At 38.5% G+C, this 24,861-nt stretch overlaps 1 protein-coding gene across 7 annotated transcripts in view; it reads right to left on the bottom strand.

The window, feature by feature from the left end:
- The window catches only part of FBN1 (fibrillin 1), a 159,182-nt gene that overhangs the window by 102,289 nt on the left and 32,032 nt on the right, over window positions 1–24,861 (bottom strand). For all 7 annotated transcript variants that reach the window (XM_035335530.1, XM_035335532.1, XM_035335528.1 and 4 more), the window contains one exon: window positions 2,794–2,991. In XM_035335530.1, coding sequence (XP_035191421.1) covers window positions 2,794–2,991 — 198 coding nt within the window. The remainder of the gene's footprint in view (window positions 1–2,793; window positions 2,992–24,861) is intronic.

Here is a 24,861-nt window from a genome sequence, read left to right as displayed (position 1 = left end):
CAGTAATATCAGCATCAATGACCTTAAGCTGTGGTTAGGATTTGACTCAAGGAGTTCCATAGCCATAATTAATGTCTCCAGAGGCATTATTAATCACCTACTTAGACATTCATAACTTTGGCTGCTTTTTGTTGTTTCTTTTTCTTTATAACTTTCCCCTTTACTTGTCTCTTCTTGCTTTTAATTTGTCACTTAAGAAAATGAAATGACAAAGATAGTACCACAGGGTAGGTAGCAAGCACAAGACAAACATTTTCAAGAAGCCCCGCTTTCTGGCCTGACAGCTATTTTAGCACAACAACGTGTGTCATCACTAAGCTGCAGAAGTGTTGTAATGGCTTAGTAATAGCTAGAGAAAAGAGACTAAAGGAGGAGGAGTAACATTGCCATTGGAGACAAGGGAGGTCTGGCTCACACTCCCCTGAGGGCTGCCAATGTCTGTGGCTCCCTAGTCCTTTGGGAGCAAGCAGAGCAGTCACCACTCTGCACCCCAAATGCCTGTGCTTCCACCCAGCTCCCCAGGGGGTACCAGCTGCTGCTGGCAAAACCCCATTTCTTGAAATCTTGGTCTTTGAGCTAGGATCAGTTTCTACACAGGACCACAAGCTGAAGGAGATGACACCTTCAGATCTCCCTGTATAAATCCCAGAGTGTCAGCTGCAATGTGTCTTGCAGTCTGAAAAGCAAAGTATTATGTCTGTACAAAAGGCCAAGAGGCAATTTCCTTGGGAGCCACGAGTAGGAAGTTTCAGCAATGCCATGGGGCATATCTGTACCACATTACAGAGCATTATGTAAAGATCCCCGGGTAATGAACCGGGTCACGGAGTGCCACAGCAGAGCCACAGCAGTGCTGTGCCTGAGCTAACCCAGGCACTGGGAGGCACAGACAATCAGCACAGCACCCACTGACACAGCCATGCTGCTGCTGGAACCTGAGCTGAAGCAAAACGCTGCACTACAATAACAACAGTCAAGCCAGACTTCATGGCACTGCACTGAATTTAAAATAAAAAAAATAGAACTCATGCTCCTGAGTCACAATGTCTGTTTCAAAATCCCACCCTTTGGCTTTCATTTTTGTAGTCTGTATCTTTAAAAAATCTCAGCTGTAATACTAATTTAACTTTAAGCCAGACAGACAAAGTCAACTGTAGGCAGTGATATTCTATTTACTTTTTAAAATAAATTTGTCCTCCCCTCCATTTTATTTCTTCTGATTTCTCCACACAATAATAATGGTTTCTTTTCTCTTCAGAGAACCTGGATTTTATTTAACCTGCTTTTCTTTTCTTAGATTTAATATGGATGTGAAAGCCCTGAAATGTCTTCAGTCTGAATGGATGTTTTCTGATTTCAAAAGGATTGGATTTAGTACAATTGTATGAAAAATAAAGCTAATATGCAGTTCCATAGCAGATCTCTTGAAATTATGAACACATTACAAAAGAAAAGAAAACTGGAAAATGCAGGTCAAATATATAGGGCCAAAACTGTGCTGGCACAGCATACAGATTAGCATAAATGTAGCTGCATGCAAAGAAATGTGTAGCAAGCAGACGTAGCCTTATTCTGAACTGCACAAAACCATCGGAGAGGTCACCGCAACTTTTCCATGACACAAACAAGAGGGCTATAACTAGGTGTGGCATGAGGTCAGGGGTGTGGGCCACATATTTATGCACATAAAATCTCAGAACTGTCCAGAATGTTAATTTACAGATTTCTGCACAATTTAGTTCTGACTTTTTAACAGTGAGAGGGGAACAGATTGGCTGAGGTCAAAATACGTACACGTTATGCAGCATATGCAAACATGCCCATCTTGAAGTTCATCATGCCTGTCAGCAGGCACCAACCGGGACTTGGCCTGCGACAGATATCTACATTTTTTAATACAATGGAATGTCTTGAAGTCCTTCACAAGAATTTAATGATTAAATAAAATTACTTGTAGATTTATAATCTTTATCTCCCATATTTTAAAAAATATTGTAACTTATTAGAAAATGTTAGACAAATCGAAATAAACTAGTCCCAAAGATATGGCCCTGGTAATTTATAATCCACATCAGTTTAATACATAGCTGCCCCTGTTAACTTTCTCCTGTTTCCTGCCAGACATCCAGACAATAAAAGAATTTATACAGCTGGAAGTACTAGAATAAAAGCCAAAAGCAGTGTAACGACTTTCTATGGTAAGGCATACTTAGAAAGAAGTAAGCAACATCTGGGTGGATTTTACAATTTGAAACAAATGCAAATGCATTTCCAAAACTGTATAAAATATATAATAAGTATAATAAGGCATTTGAAATGTCATGATGTGCACTTTTCTCCAAGTTGAAGCAGAGTAGCTCAAGAGATAAGACACCCAAGATGAATCCAAACCCAACAGATTTTAGCTAAAAAATCCCACACCAGATAAATGGAACAGAATCACCACAGATCAATGCATGCTTTGAGCACTTTTTGAAACAGAATAAAATCCTCCGTGGAATGGTTGAGTGGTGCACTCTGAGAAACATGCTACAGAACCAAGAGAAAGGGTTGCTGGCAGTGAAAAATTCATTAAGATGCTGGCTGCTCTCAACAGACCTAAGTTACTAATGTACTCACTTGAACATCAGACACTCACTGAATCATGAAGTAATGCATTTGACAATGTTTTTCCATACTTCACACATATAGCCGAGAATGACTTAGGATAGGTTATTCACAGCAGTGCAACTCAATTAAGATTAATCCAGTAACAATTCAGCAGCTTTCGGGGATGCTTTGCTGCTAACTTACCTTGACAGGCCCCCGTTCGAATGTTTGGAATGAAGCCTCGGCGACAGGGATGCGGCTGGGCAGGACACATTTCACAGGGGTGGCCCCACGCTCTCCCAACAGTTGCACAGCAAAGGGTTTTTGTGCAGACTATTCCACTGAGCTGTCCCTGGCACATCTGGTTGGTTACCAAAGTGAAGCAAGGGCCGGTCCTGTAATCTGTGCCAAAGACAGGACACCTAATCAGCATCAGAGTAAAAATACACAACAAAACTTACAATAAAGCAACAAGATTTAAGCAAGTCTTCAGCACATAAATTCCCTACTACCCCAATGATTTCACTTAGCAGTGCTCTGCTACAGGTTTTTCTCAGATTTAATTCTCATTCAAATCCATGGAAAATATGCAGCTCCACGAATACATTACGACTATTTTACCAGGGGTATTACATATTTAAGATTCTCCACATCCCCTTTGCAGCTTGGTTTAATCTCTAGTAACACTATCTGGGAGGTCTTTACACTACTTTGTTTTAAATATTCAACATATTAATTAAAATAATACTGATAAAAAACTTAGGATATGTTTATTTCCACAAGTATTATTCTCAAATGAGTCTCAAGGGACGAGAATACAGACTGCAGGAAGTTTTTTGAGGACAGTTTTCACTGTTATTGAGGCATACGCTGTACCAGATACGTGGGTAAGCTTTGCCTACAGCTGAATGGAGGGCATGTGGAACACATCTGCTTTGATTTGTTTATGGTAGGACAGGCCACTTATCCAACAGAAAGAATTAAACTAAGATGTTAATAAAATACTAGTAGACTTTATTTTGTTCCATTCTCCAAGGGCAACAACCAAACAGTGGTACTGCCAACTCAGATGTCTCCTGCACATCCGGGGTGCGCACTCCAACTCATTCTTCACAAGTGACCCTAAAATGCTTTTCTGTTACGGTGCACCAGGACAGAGTCCAGCATCCTGTAAGCAAAGCCAGCAAATTCTAAATCTGACATTCATCTGTACTGCAATAGTTACCAGCTGCATAAGCCAAGGTCACTAAGCAATCCACACTGCCTTGTAGTGATGACATTATAAATGCCTCCAATTTTCATGCCACTTCCAAACATTGTAAACAGTAAGATGTTTCCATTAAACCACTGATAAAAAGCGTTAAATAGGGAAGAAGTAAGAATGGACACTTTTCCCATCTGCCCCCCCAGGACTCTTGTCAGACAAGTACTCCAGGATTGCTCCCCAAACCAGGTGCACCTTGAAACTGACCGCAAGTCCTATATGCCATACAACAGTGCTATATTACTACTGTTATCTTCAACAATTAAACATGATCCTCTCAGGAAGGATTGCAAGTTAATTTGAAAGAATTATTTCTGATAAATTTGCACGAAATACCACTCACTATCAGTGACCTCACATGCAGTAAAGGATGGAGGTTCTCCTTAATCTTCATTTTGCTCTTGATGTATTTATAAAAGCATTTTTCATCGTCTTTCACTGCACTAGCCAAATGGAGTTCCTGAGCTTTGGCCTTTCTGATTCGGTCCCTGCACAGCTTGCCAACAGCTCTAGAGTCCTCCTGAGTTGCCCACCTGACTTAAGGTTAGGGGAGACACTGGTCTCCCCTGATTTAATGTCATCCTTACATGCTATTGTATTGATAACACAAAATTTCTGTCCTATCCCCTCCAAACAGTGAGGCTACATTTACTGAACACTTCTCTAGCAATACTGTCAGGCTCATCTTGAAATGGGTCAGAATCTCTCTTACCTCGGGTTACTAAATTCCATTTCATCGCCCTAACTTTTTTTGGCTTGGCATTTCTCTTTCTGCCCCTTCAATTCATATTATTATTTTTTTTTTTTTTTCTGCTCTACAACTTCTCTCGAGTTCTTTTCCTGTTTTTAAGCATTTTTGTAGCTACCTTCATTTTCCTAGTTAGATGGCCTCGCGTTGCTTTTGTCAAAACTAACACAGCCTTCTGTCTTATTTCTCATAGTAGAAATGAAGCTTTGGAGGCACATAGTATTACTAGCTTTATCTTATTTCTTCAGCTCACAATGAATACAAGTGAGTCAGGACAAATTACACCTAATCAATCAAAAAATTTTAGTTCTGAGATCATTCCTTCAACCTAACACAAACCAAGGTCTATGACAGATATCTACTTAACTGTATGCAAAACTGATATTAGAACTCCTAATATTAAAACATGAGATGACAATTTCTTTAGAAACACCACAGTTTTGTGCTGGCAACATGAAACCTCCAGTGCACCTCCTAAGAATGAAATCCTTCATTGTAGGTTGTCCCTATACAGTTTAAATACAGACAGTTAAAAAAGGAGGCATTTTGTTCTCTGCCACAGTGGGAAGCAAACGTCAGACAGCAGTGAATAGCCCATCTTGTATTTTATGTTATGTTATAAATGGATCAGCATTTACAATTGTTTGATTTCAAACTATAAATGGCTTACGAGTGGCTAAAATGACTTAGAAATATTGTAAACCCAATGAAGTTCACTTCATAATCATGCATATTTCCCTGAGGTTTCAGTAACAAGAAGTAGGACAAATATGCACTCAAAACCAAGAAAATCCATCTCCTATTTGTTATTATCCAATCAAAATGTTGTGTTTAAGATCTTTTATGTATTAAAAGAATATGGCATACAACAAGGAAATGTGTTTCCATTAAAATGATGGCAGAATAAAAAGATAACAGTATAGCTAGTAAAGAGGTATCCTTGGAGTTACACCATCTTCCTTAAAACCGCGTGGATTTATGAATTATGCTGATTTTAGAAGACACTGTAACCCATAGGGCCTATGTTACAATGCACTGATGTGGGATATGAGCTTAAAAAAATCATTTTTATTTTGTTACAATAACATTCCCTTATGTTTAAGGGAATGATTACTCAAACTACTTTACGAGTAAAGCTCAAACACAAGATTCCAAGTGATCAGTTAGAAGCTGAAAAAAGAGGCATGGAGAAATACTACAAGAAAAATTTGCACTTTTCTTTTCCAGAGTAATTTCATTTAACTAAAAAAAAAAAGTTGAGATTTGAAATTAATTTAGTAAAATTACTTTTTAAAGATGTGCAACTGATGGTTCCAATTTTCAGCATGTGCAAGCAGCTTTCAATAAGGTATTAATCGCAGTTATCTAACAATTTTATCTGCTTCTTCACATACTTTTTAGCTATTTCTATAAGGAATAATTCCCCAGGGAGCCTCAGATGACTGAGAAGACAGCACAAACTGTGAAAGCACTTTAAGTTCATATACGTCAAAAAGAGCACACGGGCATTGGAATAAGGCTGGTGTATACCACACAAAATTCTGTTTATTAAGTCAAAGGGAAAGAAGCAAGGTGCATTTTGATCTACAACTTGTTCCTGTATTAGCAATAATGATCAGATAATTTTAGTTATCCTTTCAAAAGATCCCTTATGTTCCTAAATCCATCAGAGAGGCTGCTGAAATATGTAGCACAGGAAGGCTTTGATCAAAACCAAGTACAGCAATAAATAATGGTAATTGTTCCAAGTAATGCTGGACAGCACCAAGGAGACTCAAACATTGGGTCAGCGCAAGACTTTCTACAGCAGGCATACTCTTAAGTCTTCAACTCAGAAAACCCTTAAATCTTCAGCTCCTGCTAACCAATGTTTTAAAGAACAACATATTTTTAATGTTAAAATATAAAGTTAAAGTTTAAATATAATTTAAATTAAATAATTCTAATTTAATATAATTATAATATTAAATTATAATTAAATAATAATATATAAATGTATAATTTATATATAAATTATAATTTAATATAATATAAAGTTTAAAGTTAAAGTTTAAATATAATTTTGAACTAAGGGAACACAAATTAAAGAATTATGATAGTGCAAGGATGCTAGATGAAATTCTGGACACTCTCTCCTCAAGATTCATTCCATAGAAACATCCTAGAGTTTATTGATGGTTAAATTAACAGCCTGATTTCACAAACTGATAACCACCTGTTGTGGAGGTTGACAGACTCTTCCAGCCCTGTTAGAATGAACTGGAACTAAGTAAGCACAGAGATTGCAGGATCGGATCCTAGCAAGTCAGCATTTACCTTACCGTGATGCTCATTTGGAACCTGATTTCAAACAACCAAAGAATAATGCTAGCTAAAAGGTTGCCAGTCTGATTTTCAAGTAGCAGAATCCTTTTAACAGTACACAACTTCACAGGTAAATAAAGTTTCAGGTATCTCCAGAGTTATGGATATCATGGTACAAGTTTGTGCTTCTACACCCAAGTATAGTATTTGGAAAATTATCCTCATATTTTAGTAGCAAATGAAACTAAATATTCCAGTCCAACTGAATGGAGAGACTACAAGAAAGGGTTTGCTATGGTCTATTGAGAAACAAGATAGAGTAGACTGTGCACCATATAACCTGCCTAGTGCTGTATTGCAAGGAAGAAAAAGAAAGAGAAAAATTGAAGCAGAAGCGAAGCAGGTCACTTACTTGTAAGACTGGCCAAAAGCAGCTGCTCACCAGATCATCAACCATTTTTTTTTAAAGGTAAATGCAGGTCTACAGTAGGACTTATTTAACAACACCTTTTGTAACCTGGACTGTGAACTGTTTCTATCATTATCCAATTAATTAAGGAAGATACCGCACTTATAGACTCCCATGTAATGGTGTCACCAAAAGCTTTCTGTGAAATATAACAGTCTGAACAGAAAAGACAGAAGAAGGTGAAAGGAAAAAAAAAAAAAACAAACAATGGAAGGGAGTGTCTTCAACTATTTAAGAGGCAAATTTCAACTTTATTTTCTCTCAATTGTACAAAATATATATTTCTCATGAGGAAAATGAATTTTACAGTGATTCTGTTTCTCAACAACAAGTTTCTAAACTACAAGAGGGAAGCACAAATTTCAGATTAACAAAAATTAGGATCAGGAAAACAGATGATGGGATTTCCAACAGTTTCCAAAAATGTCCCATGACTGGACACTTGTATATAGCAAAAATTAATGGGGGAGAAAGGAACTCTGAATGCATCAACTCTAGTGTCACTAGTAAGAAAAGTATGAGAATCACATCAAGCAAATTATGTTATTGAGACATAAAGACAGTATTTTATAAAATTAGCTTTCACTGAACCATGAATAAAGAACTTTAAATGAATCCTAAAAGTATGCACACTTTTACAAAGGTATACAATCTTATTTACCTGCATCAGAGATTCTAAGCTGATCCAGCGGTGCTTGCACAAACAGAGCTCCTATCATTTTTCCCAAGTCTAAAAGCTAGGAATGGAATAAATGTCTATCTGCTACTCTGATATAAAACTTGAAATAAATGGTGACCTCACAGCAGTAGGGATATAATGAGAAGCACCAAATCTGAAAGTCTTAGTTCTGTGAGGAAGCCATGTACCTTGACAGGATCAGAAACCATACAATACCTCCACTTCAGTACACTAACAACTGCACTGCTGATAATAATTAAAAAAATAAATAAAAATACTGCTTCACTCACTGTATGTTTCACTGTACTTCCATTATTTCACTCTCTTCAGAGAAGTCAGAAATGCAGTTAAAGATGATGGGGAAAAATATTACACATTCTGCCTCATCTCAGGAGGCAGGATGCACTGTGCCCAAAATGAGTTTTTTTTTGCAGTAAAGTTCCAAGAATTACAGGGAGACTCCAAAGTGGCACCAGAGCACAACAAGGCCACACTGACTGCAGCAGTAAGCACCACCATAGCACAGGATGTTACAGAAAACAGAGGTTCAGCATTTCGGGCTCAATTTCCAAATGTCCTTCCAAGGGATTCTAGGTATTTTTATGCAAAAATCTCCTGATAAGGACAGAGGGAATAAACAGACTGCTTTATACACATAAAACTCCCAAGAAACTAATGCAAACTCGTGTGCCACTTTACCAGAGGCACAGGAAAGGCCAACGTGCTTGGACTCTACTTACACTTGTCCAACATTCCCTTTCAGTTGTGTGTAGGCTATCATGAAATCATGTTTTGCATTTATACAGGACTTCATGACTTTTAAGCACCAGGCACAAAAGTGAATGACCACTGTCGGGAACCCATGGGATAACAATTATTTACCTCCATCTTTCTTAATAGGGGACCTGCCACATATCTCGCTTCACAGACTGAATCAAGACCAGACACACAGCACCACGTTCCCATGTTAGCTCGATGCATTGACTTCCAACCATTTAAAAACTCAGACACAGTAAGTCTCTGTTCACAGGTGAGACGGAAATGCCAGTTGATAAATGCATTCAATCCCAACACTCTTTTTTCCACATGGGCCATTTCCTCAAATAATTACTCACTGTTAAGCTCTCCCCTGTCCCCTCCTCCCTCCAGCCAGACACCATTACTCATCCCAGTCAGATCCCAATGTGTCATCATTGGAAAGTACATGGCAAAGATATCTGAGGTTGTTCAGAAGGAAAGAAAACAAAATTTTGTAAATATTTTAAACCTTATTTCCTACAATGTCCAAAACGTCTTACTAATGAGGCTTGGTGGATTTAGTTATGGTATGTGAAGAAATTATCACCACGTCACTTCTGCCTGCTGCTTTCCAGTACCAGAGGTGGTTTCACATACTAACAAGACCATTTCTTGGTTGCTTCAGTGCACAGTACTGCCCAGAACTCGAACTGCTGAGATTTAACACCGGTTAGTGCTGCAATGTCACTGGAGCTGGGGACCCAGAGAGCACTCAGTCAGCACTGTGTCTGGCAGGAGTATAAATCTGGCAGCAGAAAGGGCTCAAAATACCACAGCTGTGCTGTGGACAGATCAGGGCTCCAAGTTGCCTCTCATTATTTTAACGAGAGTAAAAAACATCCATGGAGGCATATCCAACACTTGCAATAAATAACTTCCACTGGTATCATAACTCTTTATTCTGTATTAGTCGACCACAATAGTTCCAGCCTCATGTATTCCAGACCTAGGAATATTATCCCCTAATTAATGAATCTGATGACCCCATTTCTGCATGTCTTCCTCACCTTTGCTTGTTGCAAATTGTTCTCATATATTGACTTGCTGGCACACTTCAGCCCAAATTTATTTTCCATTCCGTAAGCTTCTTCACAAATCCCTTTCTGCACAGATGATCTGTTTAACATGTCTATCTAGCAAATATTATCTAGTCTTCCTAGGATACTGGTTAAAGAACAGGACTTTTAAATAACAGTTTGCTAACCACATCAGACTAGCATTATCAGTTGCACTGGATATAAAGAACAATTCAGGCTGGCCATTTAAAAAAGTATTTTGGCAATTCATTTTCAAGAACAAATATACAACTTTTTCATGCCAATTTTGTTCTTGCAACTGACCCAGTTCTTGAAGTCTGTAACTGAAAAGTAATAACATTACAGTAATAAAATAAAAAAAAAAAAGTTCACAAAATTATTATAGAATTGGAGTGATTTGTTGCACACATTTTAATCCAACACGCAGACTAAGCATTTCACCAAAATCAAGGCTTTAGCTCTGTTGTTCCCAATTATGTGCGGCAGCAGTCCAAATACAGAAAATTGTTACCACATTTTATTCTTTTCCATGATGAAGAAAACAGTAAGCAATGCAGCTAAATGCAGAATAACTTCTTGTTTCTGAATAATCAGTTACCTGACAAACTCTAACCCACCCTACTTTGCTATGTAAGCTACAAAGGAACATTTCTTCACAGATTTTAATTTTTCCAATTTCTTTCACAGGCTAACAAAAATGAAATAAAATTCTGAATTGATTTCCACCTCTCTTTTTGAAAAAAAAAAAAAAAAAAAAAAGTAACTAACGTTGGTGACATATTTATTGTCAAGACCAGATGATTATTAAGGAGAATGGATTCAACTGAAGAACTCTGGAAGTTTCACTTAAAAAGCACAAGTTGGCTGAAGTTTATTACTACTTTTTAAAAAGTAGAGCTCTTAAGAAGTGCCACGTTATAGAAACAGTCTTAACATACCACAAAGTATTAACTATTAAATAACAAGGTAAGGACAAAGCTAGTAGACAGGATCTGTAATTTTTTTCTCTTTGGCTCCAGAAGACACTGACTATAAAATAAGAAAAATAGATCCTAATGAGTTATAGTATATCAGAGTGACATCCAAAGAAAGGGAAAATGCTTTCAGACAATACAACATGCAGGATTTAAAGACATACTGCTCACATTTTAAAAGAAGGAGTGGTACAATATATTAGGAATCTTTTTTTTTTTTTTTTAAGGTAAATGTTCCTCTGCAGTGTCATGAAACAAAATACAATTGCAGAACACTAGAATGAAACTCAGTCCAGGACCAAAGACGGGTTATAAATAAAAAGGGGAGGTGAGAGGAAGGAAGAGAGCCAATTTCACTGTTCAAGCTAAGTGAAATACAAAGAGTAAACATACAGCAGGAATGGCAAGAAGTTGACTCTGTTTCAGTGTGGATAACTTAAAGGGAAAGCGGTAAATGTCATAATGGTGTTTTGGGTGTCGGTAAGTATATATTATCATAATGACACACGGAAAAATGTTTGTGGTCCTAACAGAATGCAGGACTTCTACAGTCCTGGCAGCTCTTTAACAAGGTAATTAGAGCAATCGACATTTTCTTTTACTCGGTTGTAACAGCTGCCAGGAATCATCTGGCTTGTCCTAAGAAAGCTCCCTCTTTTCCATAACTGAAAGGGACCAGCACTCCTGAGAAATTATGGCAGTGGAAAAGCTTCCACCCAACACAAGCAAGAGGCATGCAGATCATGTTCCTGTGAAGACACTCGTCTCCAAATGGCAGTCAGTTCAGCTGAAGACCAAAGGTCTTCAGGCAGGCACTTGCCTGGGTTTTTGTATTTTCAGTACTTCTTGTGTACATGTAGTTTTAGCATTATGATTTTAGTGATGACAGATTTGATATAATGTAAATATTGATTTATTTATTTTACTAGTCTGAAGACTTTCAAATAACCTACACTGTTCTTTTTTGAGTAAGTTTGTAACATGGAGTTTTATGTTGTAAATAGCCAGCTTAAAGCATTCAAAGAAGTATCTAAAGAACAGTGATAATGTACAGTACTTTGATTTTCACAGAAATATTTTAGCTATGATCTTCCTTCATGATTGCACTATACTCCCCCTGAATCTCCTAAAGTATTAAAAATCTAAACTGATAATGTACCAAAATAACTTCAGACACCAATGTCTCACCTCAAACTCTGCAGTGAAACACATCAACTACTTAATTGAAATACCATGCAACCCTTTGTGTTAAAGGATCAGATTCCTTCCTCAATGAAACTGTGGCATCACTCTGTGTGAACACCACTGTAATCATGACCAGAATCTGGCTCATTTTGCACAACCACATATATGGGATTCACATTAAGATCGCGGTCCAAAAATAAACACGGTAATAGCATGCACTGGTTAACTCTGAGTAAGTTTGATGGTATCTCTGTTGAAATGTTAGAGAATACATGCCATAACTCCACAATTATCACATGTACTTAATATGTACTGCTAGAAGTAGAAAGCATAGCTCTCCAAGAAGGCTAATGATCTAATCTTGACTGACAGGTATTTTCAGCTATGCAAGTATAATTTTAAGTGTTTGTGTGTATGTGAATGCATGTGTGTGCATACATATCTATATATCTATATATATAACAACTACCAAAATACATTATTTTTTTTTGTATAATCCTGTAGATATTGCTATGGACTCTACTTCTCAGTTGCCATTCTTCTGGTCTTCCAATTTATCAGGTTTTCAGAGAGCCTATTGTTCTCTCTTCTTTACTGCTTTCCTGTAATATTTACTAAAGCATTAAATTGTTGCTATCTGTGAATGAACTGCAGAAAATCTAATATATGCAGACAGCTTATAGACTTCTATATTTATTGGAAAGAGACTATGAACATCAGTTATACTAGTATTTAACGAAAGGAAGTAAAGTCATTATAAGGTCTACTGTCATTCCCATCTTTGCTGACAGCTTGGTTGGAGAAGTATTCTTGCATAGCACTAGGAGGTAAATACCGCCTTAAGTCAATGAATGACTGGCCTCAAATGACTGAGGACTTTCTGCATATACCACATTTTTAATCTGAAGATCAGAAAAACTATTTATGACAATTCTCCATTAAACAGTCTTTGCCAAAACCAAATCAAAAGTCTGTTTTTCCCAAGAAGTAACAAAATACAATGTTAATTTATAATTAAGTATCTTAAAGGAGCGAAATATAAAAAATCAATCCATAGACCATTAGCACACTTAGGGCCAGATTTTCTTCTTGCTTGTATGCTGCAGGTAGGAAGAGCAAAAGGTCTTTACTGACTAAGATTTCATTTGCCCTCCAATATGTGGCATACCATGAAAACTTGGGAAACAGCCAGCGGTCTTGAACATTTAACATTCAAGCTCTGAAAGCTTAAATCCTAACAGGCTTCTGTTTCCTCCCTGTTAGAAAGGACATGATGGCTTTGTAGGTACCCAGATGTGGACATCCAGAAGGAAGTCCAGGTCCCAGATACAAGTAAATGGTTAGACTCAGTGACTTTGGTGAGACAATGGCAATCCCAGAAAGAGCCCAGCAGAGGGCTACCAAGATGATCAAGGGACTGAAGTACCTCTCCTATCAGGAAAGGCTGACATGTTCAGCTTGCAGAAGAGGAGGCTCAGGGGCGATCTTATCAATGTGCATAAATACCTGAAGGGAGGGTGCAAACAGGACAGAGCCAGGTTGCATTCAGTGGGGCCTGGTGCCAGGACAAGAGGTGGTGAGCACAAGCTGGAAGTCTGAGCATCAGGAACCTCTTCTGTACTGTGCAGGTAATGGAGCACTGGCACAGACTGCCCAGAGAGGATGTGGAGTCTCGCTCCTTGGAGATCTTCAAAAGCTGCCTGGACATGGTCCTGGGCAACCTGCTCTAGGTGTCCCTGCTTCAGCAGGGTTAAGGACAAGATGACCTTCCAACCTAAACCATCTTGTGACTCTGTGGGGAATCCCATTGCCTGTGATTGTGCATGCAAACCCACACACAGAAAACCACCATCACCGGGAGGTGACAGTAAGAGAGAGATCCACCCAGCATCAAAGGCCTCTTTCCAAAAGCTAGCCCATACTGGCTCAACCAAAAGTGACACACGCCGATTATATTTCACTAATTATATGCTCACAGGGAATAGTATTAAATTCTTGGAAACCTCAGTTTGCACTGAACCAATCATTGTACCATTTGCGGTGATTTCTCACTACTTATTTTAGAGATTGTGTTGAAAAACAAGGTTTCTCTCACCTCCACTCTGCTTAAATCCCAGTGATTTTTTATCTTTCTTTTTTGACTTGACAATCACTGAAAATTATCAATGTAAATGCACAGAACATCTGGAATTAATAGTTTCAATTAACTGAGTTCATAACGGTGCTCCAGAACATATGTCAGTGAGAATCAGATAAGTAATTTTTATTTGGGGGCTATGGGAGAAAGGAATCAGGGGTTCTGCAAATAAAGCAGGTGTCTGTGAATACCTAATAATGCCACAGAGGGGAATGAACAGTTCTGGCCTCTTATTTGTGTGCTTCAGCAGAGCACTGCTGATTTCATATATAAAAAAAAAAAAAAAAAAAAAAAAAAGGTGTGTGTGTGTGGGGATATCCCTGTTGAATAAGGATAATTCATGTCCATGGAGTTCCCCCCTCACATACTTGCACCTCCATCTGAGGTACAAAAGAAGTTTTACAATACTCTGGCTACACAGAGGTTCTCCAAAAGATAAGAATGTATTCAATATAATATGAATCTCCAAGATATAGGTCAGCTAACTGCTAGCCTCACCAGCTCCCAACACAGCAGCCCTTAACCCCTGAGGAACAGGGGTACATTAGCCTGTTATGCCCTTGTGTCCCCTCTCTCAGTTTACACTGCATGGTGTAACGCCCCACAGCCTGGCGCTGCACATCACTACCAACACATCATGATAAACGAGTAGGACCAGAACATATGAACATTAAGAGAGCCAAGGAATGCAGAAGTCCTTTAAATACATTTTCCATTCTTAAAAATCACTGAAATGCCTTGTAATTAAGGATACTATTTACAGATTTAACTACGCAATTTATAGATAAAATAATAATTTATGCTAAATTTACAAAGCCCTTACAGGCTTTGCTTCTGTTTACAGATAAAAGTATCTGTAAAAACTGCTGTTGATCCAGATGTCTGTCTAGTACATAATACTTCACAGCCTTACAAAATGCTGTGTATAAAAGGATGGAAACTGCTTTTTGGCCTATTTTCTACACTGACATACAGAAGAGGAGGGATAGTCTTGTGGTTGAGACACTTGGCTGGGATTGAGATGACCTGGGTTCAGTTTCAAACTCTGCTACAGACTCCCTGTATACTCTTACACAAGTGACTTAATCTCCCTGTATATTAGCTCCCCACATGTAACATGGGGCTGCCAATACTTCTGGATGCTGTTGGGTTTCTTCCTCTTCAGACTACACAGCCTTTGGGACAGACTGTGTGTTTTGTGAATGATAAAGGGATCCTCAAGCCGAGTTCAGGCCTCTTGGCATTACTGTAATAATATGAGAAAAGATTTTTCACATAATGTTTTTTGTACTATGACCCTTCAAGTTATATATATATATATATTCAATTAATTGTCTGTTTATAGTAAAAGACCAGAGGAATTAGCTCCTGAGATTTTCTGTGCTGGGCAAGTGCAACAGCAGCAGAACAAATTCCACAGAGGAACTCATGCACAATCAATTAGGTCGTCTAATTAATTTTCCAACTCAATAGATGCTATGAACTATTTTTTATGCAGAAATACATCTATACTGGACACACATGTAAAAGCAATCCAAAAACTTTTAAAATCTTAGAGGAGAAGGACAGATGATATTCGCTTGAAGGGAATAGGCTGCTACATGGGAACAATGCCCTCTCACGTGGGATTCATATTTCTGACATGAGAGGAAAAAACACAAAGGGGGAATAAGAGTATTTTCCAATTGACAAGGTTGTGTATTTAGCATTAGAGACTGACTTGTTAATCAGTATTTAGAGTGATTTATGATATTATGTACCCCATAACTAGGGAGAATGAAAACACTGGCCACATGGAAAGAAAAAGCAAAAGATGTGCTTAGAAAATACGTCTGAATAAAACAGGGACAAAATGTATGGATGTTTATGGGATTTTTAAGCAGAGATGACATGAGGCTACAGCATCTAACAACAGAGATCTGTTTGTCCAGTCCTAACGCAAACAAACCTTCAGTTAACATCAGCAGGAACTGTCTGAATAAGGACTGCAGAACAAAGTCTGAAACAAGTTGAAGAAGAGTCGCCACAGAATTTTATGTCTTTTCTCACAGTGTCTTCAGCAGCAAAATTTTAACTGCTGCGTATTTCGCCTGCACTGCTTCTCCCATCATTGTGATTAACCCAAAATACTTTTTCCCCACTAACAGAATAAAGTGTGAGACTACAGTTATAACTGTGAAGTCTGGATTAGAAAAGTGAGTTGTGATATTTCTAGAGTCCTAAAGTAAACAATATAAGATATAGACATATACTTGGTAATACATAATTATAGGAAAGGTGACACAGAAGCGCAACAAGACACATCAGTCATGGTTTTATCACTGACATTTCTATGTAAACACAGACTAGGTTTATAAATTAACTTAAATATCCTATAGCAAATAAAAAGCAATAACCCTAACCATCTCTCCAAACTGTAACACTAACCATTTTTCAGTAAGTGACTCTACAATGTCCTCTGTTTCAAATGAAGTGGCTCCTAGATCAGACGAGCACAAGAATAAGAAACAGCAAGCTCTAGATGCACACTGCCTGTAGGAATGGGAGAGCCAGTGCAGAAAGCCTTTAGGGAACAAGTGTGAAGGGAACAAGGATCCAGCAAATCAAAACAGCAAAAAGAGAAGAGGGAAGAATAACAGGAAGGCAGCAAAGACAGGATGGATCAAAGCGAATCTAACACATGAGTGGGAGGCACAGAGACATGGAGAGATAAACAGTGGGAATCAGCAGACACCATGTGTGAGAAGGGTTGAAAAGGAAGGAAAGGAAAAGGCCAGCCGGCAGAGTTTCATCAGCCAACCAGGAGAGGGAGGTTTGCCAGGACAGGCCAGCCAAATAACCAGTTAAAAAGGAGGCCTGGACAGCCAACTAGTGAACAGCAGCCAGCCAGGCAAAGACATCCAGGAGAGCAATGTCTCTCGAGTAGGATGGGAGCAGTCCCAGCTCCACCCAGGAGCTGGGCAACCTGCCAGCAGCACTGTGCCTTGTAGGGAGCAGCAGGCATTAGTGGCACTCACCTTCACGCTCTGAGATGCAAAAAGATGCCCAGGAATTTCACAGCCATGTGATAAAAGTACCACTGATGCAGTACACCACAGCCTCCCATCTGGCAATAAACTCTGAAATATTACGTATTAGCTAGCACTAGGTGACCACATGAATAAACAATGATTATATAAATTACAGATATTATCCTCATTTTTTCCCAAAGGGCTTTTTCTCCCTGCATCTTTTTCATATTCCGTATTTCCAGTTGATTTCCATATTATTTTTTGCTTTGATATTTTCAAGCTGCTAAGGTAAGAGGTATGTACACTGACATTATTTATATAGCTCAATGTCATAATCCTAGATCAAGCAAAACAAATACCAGGCCAGTGATAAATGAGGATATTAGATTAAAAAAAAAAAAAAAAAAAAAAGGTTAGAAACCATGTCAAGGATGGCCTAATCCAGCTGCACTGACAACATACTGCTTAGCTGTTGAATTAGGCAGCTCTTATGTATCCATCTCAAAGAATAAAATTGAGGCAAAATTAAAAGCTGTAGCTAATGGATTGCCAATACTTGTGCTGTTTTCTGAAACATTTTTATACTGTAAGAACAATTGTATAACTGAGTTGGAGCTGAATAAACCATGGCAAGGCCTAATCATACAATTTAAAACTCGTCTTTCAAACCAACAGTCACCTTCTCCTTGGGATTGAGCAGAAGAGAACAGTACAGAATGGAGAGCACCTCGGGGTTTCCCTCAGCTGCTAAGAGGGGAGAGAAGAAGGGAAGCAGGATGGACCTCCTGTCTGCTGCTGGGAGTTAAGATGGGCAAGCATACACAGTACAGCACAATGCAGTTTGAAGTTCCTCCGTGGGAGCTCCTGCATCTATCTAAACTGCACAGTTTAGCAATTCCAGTGCCAATTGAAAGCTGTACCTAAAAATATAGGAAATATTTTCTTTTAATATTTGATAGAATGGGTACATTTAAGAATCTAGGTTGTCACAGATACACGGAAGCATCACTCCCAGCAATGTTAAAGGAACAGCAGACTGTTCTGAGTGGTGTCTAAAGCTTCAGCTGCATGCAAACCAGAACTGTGGAAAACTTTTTGGTGGTTTTAAAAAAATTCCCATAAAACAGTAGAAAGCTCATAATTTAAGACACGTTAGTGGGAGAGAAAACTTCCTCCCAATTATCAGAGGTATTGTGCACTATATCCAAGAGGTAACTAAGATTCTTTCCAGAAATAATGTCTTTTATCCACATCACCCTTGTAAGGAAACATTTATTTTAATAATTAAGCTTCAAGTTTCAACTACATTTGCAATAAATAAAATTTGAATTAGAAAAATGTTTTTAAAGCACCAAATAGTTTAGTCTTATAAAATAAAATAAGAATGTAGTGGTTAAGCTGCCTTACACATGAATGTTTTATTCGTGTGAGTATATACTATAAACCTAAATTATAAAGATAATGTAATGTAGCCCACATATTTCAAATGAGATAACCACTGGATGGAACTCTTGCCCAGCAGCACACTGGTCTCCTCCTTTCCTCCATCTCATTTAATCTTAAATAAAATGCAAATCGGATCAGCATCTTTTAAACAGCTGATTAAAAGCCCTATTCATAAAAGCGATATTGTTCATTTTTCACGTGAGCATCAAGCTAATGCCCTGCAGGGCAGAGAGCCTGCTGCCCACCTGGGATCTGATTCTGCTTAGAACGAGGTGCAGAGAGCTGCTGGCATCCTGAGCGCTCCAGCTGCGCAGCATATCATTCCATGGAAAAAGGATGGCCCAAATCTCTTTCCATCTGCTCAAATCTGGGTACAACCTAAATCCAGCTGAAGCAAATGAAGAGCCCCTTTGGATTTGAAAGAGGCTATTGGAGGACACATGTACACATGTATTCCTCCATGCACTAACCAATGTGTATTGACACATCTTGCATTCAAGAAACACTGTAGAAATGAGAATATCAAATAAAGATTGTGCGTACAGCACATAAGCCCAAAAGAAAAGGCACGCTACATTTTTAAACAGAAAGAGACATTATATATTTTGTTTCTTACTCTATTAGAATCTCCCATATTCGTCACCTTGAAATTAAAAATGGCTGTTAAATAAATATCATTCCAAATAACAGTATTTCTGTACCCTACCACCACAGATAATAGCCTTCTTTGCTAGAGCTTGTTCATATTTGTGGCTTATGTCTTTGAGCACTTCTATTCAAAACTACTGATTGATAGTAATGCATGGTACTACAGCACAGAGCTAGCCACTTTTTCAAAAACCTCATGCTCTCTCTTGAAACCTGTCTGAAAAAAAAGCTTGCCTGTGTCAATTCTGAGGAAAAGGAAGATAAAAAGAAGAAGAATGATAAATAAATATACAAAGTGATGCACAATGCAACTGCTCACCACCCACTGACCGATGCCCAGCCAGACCCTGAGCAGCGGCAACTCCCCACCAATGTTATTTTTCAGCAGGACGCCATACAGTATAGAATATCCCTGTGGCCACTTTGGGTCAGCTGTCCTGGTTGTATCCCCTCCCAGCACCTTGGGAGGCGCTCCCAGCCTCCTCACTAGCAAGGGCAGTGCAAGAAGCTGAGTCCTTGACTCAGTGTAAGCGCTGCCCAGCAACAACCAGAGCATTGGTATGTTCTCAGCATTATTCTCGGCCTAAATGCAAAATAGCACCATGCCAGCTACTAGGAAGAATATTAACTCTATCCCAGCCAAAACCAAGACACCCACCCAAGTCTTTGGGTGTCCCTTTCTTTGACTTCAGTAGGGTTTGGATCACTTCCATAGTTACTGATGTACTGGGTCTGGCTGGGATGTTAACTTTCCCTGCAGCAGCCCATACAGTGCTGCACTCTGCACTTGTAGCTAGAACAGCAGTGGTCTCACACCGGTGTTGTGTCTGCTGCTGAGCAGTGCTGGCACTGCATCAGGACTTTCTCTAACCCTCACAGGGGGTGTGCAAAAAAGTGAGAAACAAACATCACCAGGGCAGCTGACCTAAACCAACCAAAGGGATATTCCATACCATATGATGTCACACTCAGCAATAAAAGGTGGAAAAAGGAAGAAGAGGGGAGGGGTGGGCTCGTTGCGAAAAAGTCAGTCCTCCTCCCAAACACTGGCTATGTGCATTGAGGCCCTGCTTCAAGGACGTGGTCAAGCATTGCTCATTTGTGGGAAGTAGAGAGTAATTTCTTTCCTCTGCACTTCCACATAGCCTTTACTTGTTCTGTTTTGTTACTCCCTTTCCCCACTCCCTTTTCCCCTTTCCCTTTTTTCCCTTTAGTTGAATTGTTTAATTAATAATAATATTTCCTTAATATTTTTTTCTTTCTTTAATTAAATCATCCTTATCTCAACCCATGAGTTATTCTTTGCTTTACTTCTTCCCCTCCTCATCTGAGGAGGGGGAGTGAGAGAGCCGTTGTGGTGTTCAGCTGCCTAGCATGGTTAAACCACCACAACTGAAAAGTTTAATCCAGGCTTTGCTTCCCTGAACAATATAAAACTTCCACCCCTGAATCTAAAATACTGCCCATATATTTGAATGTAATACCAATATGCTTTTCTTGTTATTATCATTATATGTGAAATACATGCATAATCTACCCTCTGGTCATAACAAAATGTAAAGTTGTGGAACAAATGTAATAAATGCATTGCCTGCAGGGTTTTGGCAACAGTTTACAGTAAGTGGCAAATCATTACTGGTTTTGACGTTCCCTGTGAGGTTAACCATCTTGACCTCTGCTGATATTTCTTTGGATGCAATGGCAGTTGCCTAGAAATTTTGTTTGTGCTCTTTAATGCAGAGTCATTACATAACATTTTATAAGATTACCCAAGTATTTATGAACAGGGAACAAATGTCACACATGCATATGCACAACAAACATCCTGTTTGTTTGAATGATCTCAGACACTAAAAAACACTGTTCTCGCATCAAGAATTCCTTCAGAAGACAAACACAAAGAACAATGGCAGTCTCTCAGCAGCAGGAGATGTCAATAATGGCTCCTGCAGCCACTTTCTAGACAACTATAAGTAACGAATCAAAACCGTCTCCAGTCTTCTAAGTCTGTCCGCCATCACATTGAATTCAAAGGAAGTGTCTCCACTGATTTCAACAGGACCAGCACACCACTCCTGGTATGTTTCGAGGATAGTTGAATCATTGGAACAGCAGCAAGACTTTGCATAGGAGTAACAAGAAGAATTTCCTCCCATCTTGAAACTGAACCGGACATCAACGACATATGCTGAAGGAAGTTGTTATTTCTATTCAAAATTCTAAACAGCTGTTTTCAAGACAGATTAAAAGATTTTTCAATGTTTGGATTCAACTCAAGAGCTTTATCTAATGCATACTTTGTATTTGAGTATTTGTTGAATTAGAAATTTAATAGAGCAGCTGAGTATTTTAAAATCTTTTGGAAGATGTGAAAAAGGGATGTGAACTCTAGCACACCCTGTAAAACATAAATTTCTTACCAAAAGAATATGTTATTCATGTGCTCTGTACATTAGGTCAATTATTACTCACTTTCTTTGGAGAACAACCAAGTGCCTCCACCCTTTATAACAGAGAACTCTAATCAACTGTAGTAAGAATAGCAGAATTATTCTAATACACGTTGGTGGCTCAGGCCGTAGCTGAAGAAGGCTTGAACAGTGAGAGACAAAGATTGATTTGCGATCATTTATTTTTTTTTGAAATAGGGAAAGAAATTAATGTTTTCTTATATACCCTAGTAAATAATTTATTTTATTTTATTTTTTTAAAAAAGGAATGCCCTATAATTTAAACACTTGTTACTTAATGACAAGTTCCATAAACATTCTGATACCAATACTTATTCCACTGCACATCTTTCCTTTCTGCTAATCCAGTTTAACCTCTCATCTTCCTTGGACTCAGCAGCTGTATAAAGCAATTTTTTAATACTGGCATCAGCAAATGACTTCAGTGCTAGTGGTAGATTTAAAATGCCTTCTAAAAAACATGACTTTTTGTATTGAATTTGGAACTGAGTCTGATACAACTTGTACTGTTAGTTTAATATATTATCACCTTTCATGAAGCCATATCTTGTTGGGTTCCTGCTGGGACCTGGGAGATGAAATAGCAAAAGGTTTAATGCATGGCACTTCATTTTGCCCAGCCTGGCTCAGGCCAAGAGAAGCATTTCAAATTATTTAGATAACCACACAGATTAAATACCCAGCAAGGTAGCTTGCTAAGTCATTCATCATTTGCCATTCCTGGACTGTGCTTGCGTCTAACAATGTTTTTACTAGAAAAGCCATTCAGATGAATGGAATGCACATCTCCACTGGGTTTCCCCTGCCTAAGAAGCAGTCTAAACTTCTCAACCTGCCTTCAACGCTCTCTTTTTGCGTGAAAGCATTTGACCAGACCCCCTCTGCCACCCTCCTCTCTCCTATCTTCTTCCCTCACCTGCTTCTCTTGTTTTTCTTTGTAACTCCTCATAAATTTATGTATTAAAACATACCTCTTCTTATTTCAATCCCTCAAAAAGCTCACAATAAATTGTCCTCTTATTACTCCTTTACTCTTCACCTCAAGGAACAAGTAACTGGGATAATTCACACTGCGTGGTGCAATTCAATTCCAGACACAATATCTGCATCATTAAATTATACCTTAAAGGTTACTGGAGTGAAAGTGATCTAACATTGACTCTCCTTTCACAGCTGCATATCAGTTCTCTCTTTTTAACTGACCATTTCTATGGTTTTAAAGCCTGCAGTCTGGAAGTCATTTTTGACCCTGTGGTTTCTTTTGAAGCCTGTATTAATCCGACTGTAAAGCTGTCTGTCATACTACCATTTTGTGAATCTCTCCAAGTTACCACCCATACTGTCCCACCGGGATATGGAGATTCTCATAAAGGCTTTCATCATATCCCAGCAGGACAATTATAATTCATTGCTGCTGGTTTTACTGTTACCTCTTATAAACATTTCAAGCTCAAGTAGTACTCTGTCACTGTACTGCTCAGCTGAATTAAGACATCTGAACATACTATTCCAGCAGAGACTAGTTCAATGGCCCTTGAAGAAGCAGTTCTCACTTGAACACAGTTGAAGAAGGTGTCTCACTTTAAGATCCATCTTAATTTCACTTTAAATAAATTTTAGTGTGCTCTTCATAGCAAACTTCATTTTTTGTCCTAGTTCTCAGAAAGTTACACAGACAAAGGAGGCTTTGAGATCTTAAAATCCCCTCTTACTACAGTTTCCCCCTAAATCCAATGAAATTATCAGTTAAGTTGGGAAAAAGTCTCAAAGCATAACCGTGGTTCTGCTTATTTGCATGTTATTTAGCTGTATCAGTTACAACGTATAAGATTTTCAAATTAAAATCTTATAGTGAAAAATAAATTGTGTTGGTGAATCACTTAAATGCAGCATTAACAATGTAATACTGCAAGTGCAGTAGGCATAACATGACAAGCATGAAGAATTATGGCTGAGTAAATCACCTCTGGTGATTTCAACTAATCAAAGAAGTCAATCAATAAGCAAGAACAAATAATATTTTCCTTACTTTCTTGTTGGCTTCTAATTTTAACTTCTTTAGAACATGAGAAAAGCTGAAGAAAGTAACCAGTCATATTCCTCTATGCAACATCTCATCTTTTCTGATTTGTGATAGATTTTCTTGTGTAACAGGCAAAGGTAGTGCACTACTAAAGGCCTGTGAATTAGGTTTGGTCTCCCCATTCTTAGGGCTAGGACCTGAAGTAACATCAAAGCTCTTACAAAGCACCACTGAGTTAGCATAACAGATCTTAAATCACTGAAAAAACTGTTGAACAGAAAATTTTATCTTCCTTATTCTCCTCTCACTTTTGAAGAGAAAAAATATGAGGAGGTCTATAGGATGTGTCTAAAGCACAAAAAAAATACATAATATTCTTTAAGTATTTATGACTAGTTTGCAGCAGCCCCCGTTTGAAGCCTTACATAGGTTTGATTCTAGATTGGACTCTAGCTAATGGGTCTTCCCATCTTTTAAGTGACAGAAATACAGCGAGTGTTAAATGTAAGGAGGAAAATCCCCCTGCTAGTTTGTCTGTAGTTACTAATGCTACTAGAAATTAAAACCATTCCCTATCCCACACCCTATAAACCAGTGTAATTTTGTTAGCTTATATTTTTTAATGAACTGTTCATTTTTAGAATTTTAGTAGGCAAGTCCACTAGAAATTATCAGTGTAACATGTGCTTTCATTTCATAGCTCTCAGTTAATCATTGCCACAGGACAAACACCCTCCAGACAGCAGAAAGCACAAATAAATAAGACAAACACAAACAATCAAAACATGCAAAACATCCAGGATTATGAGTGCTTTGACGCAGTTAGCCCTGGATCTTCCTTAAATCCCTGGCAGCCAGCAGGGCCAACTGTATCCTGGGATGCATCGAGCACGGCAGTGTTAGTCCGTTGAGGGAAGTGATCATCCCACTCTACTCTGCGCTTGTGCGGCCTCACCTCGAGTACTGCGTGCAGTTCTGGGCACCACAGTACAAAAAAGTTGTAAAACTGTTGGAGAGTGTCCAGAGGAGGGCGACAAAGATGGTGAAGGGCCTAGAGGAGAGGGAATATGAGGAGCAT

The sequence above is a fragment of the Oxyura jamaicensis genome, chromosome 10 (genome assembly GCF_011077185.1).
Source record: "Oxyura jamaicensis isolate SHBP4307 breed ruddy duck chromosome 10, BPBGC_Ojam_1.0, whole genome shotgun sequence".
NCBI classification, from domain to species: Eukaryota; Metazoa; Chordata; class Aves; order Anseriformes; family Anatidae; genus Oxyura; species Oxyura jamaicensis.
This window is presented reverse-complemented; position numbering and strand designations above follow the sequence as displayed.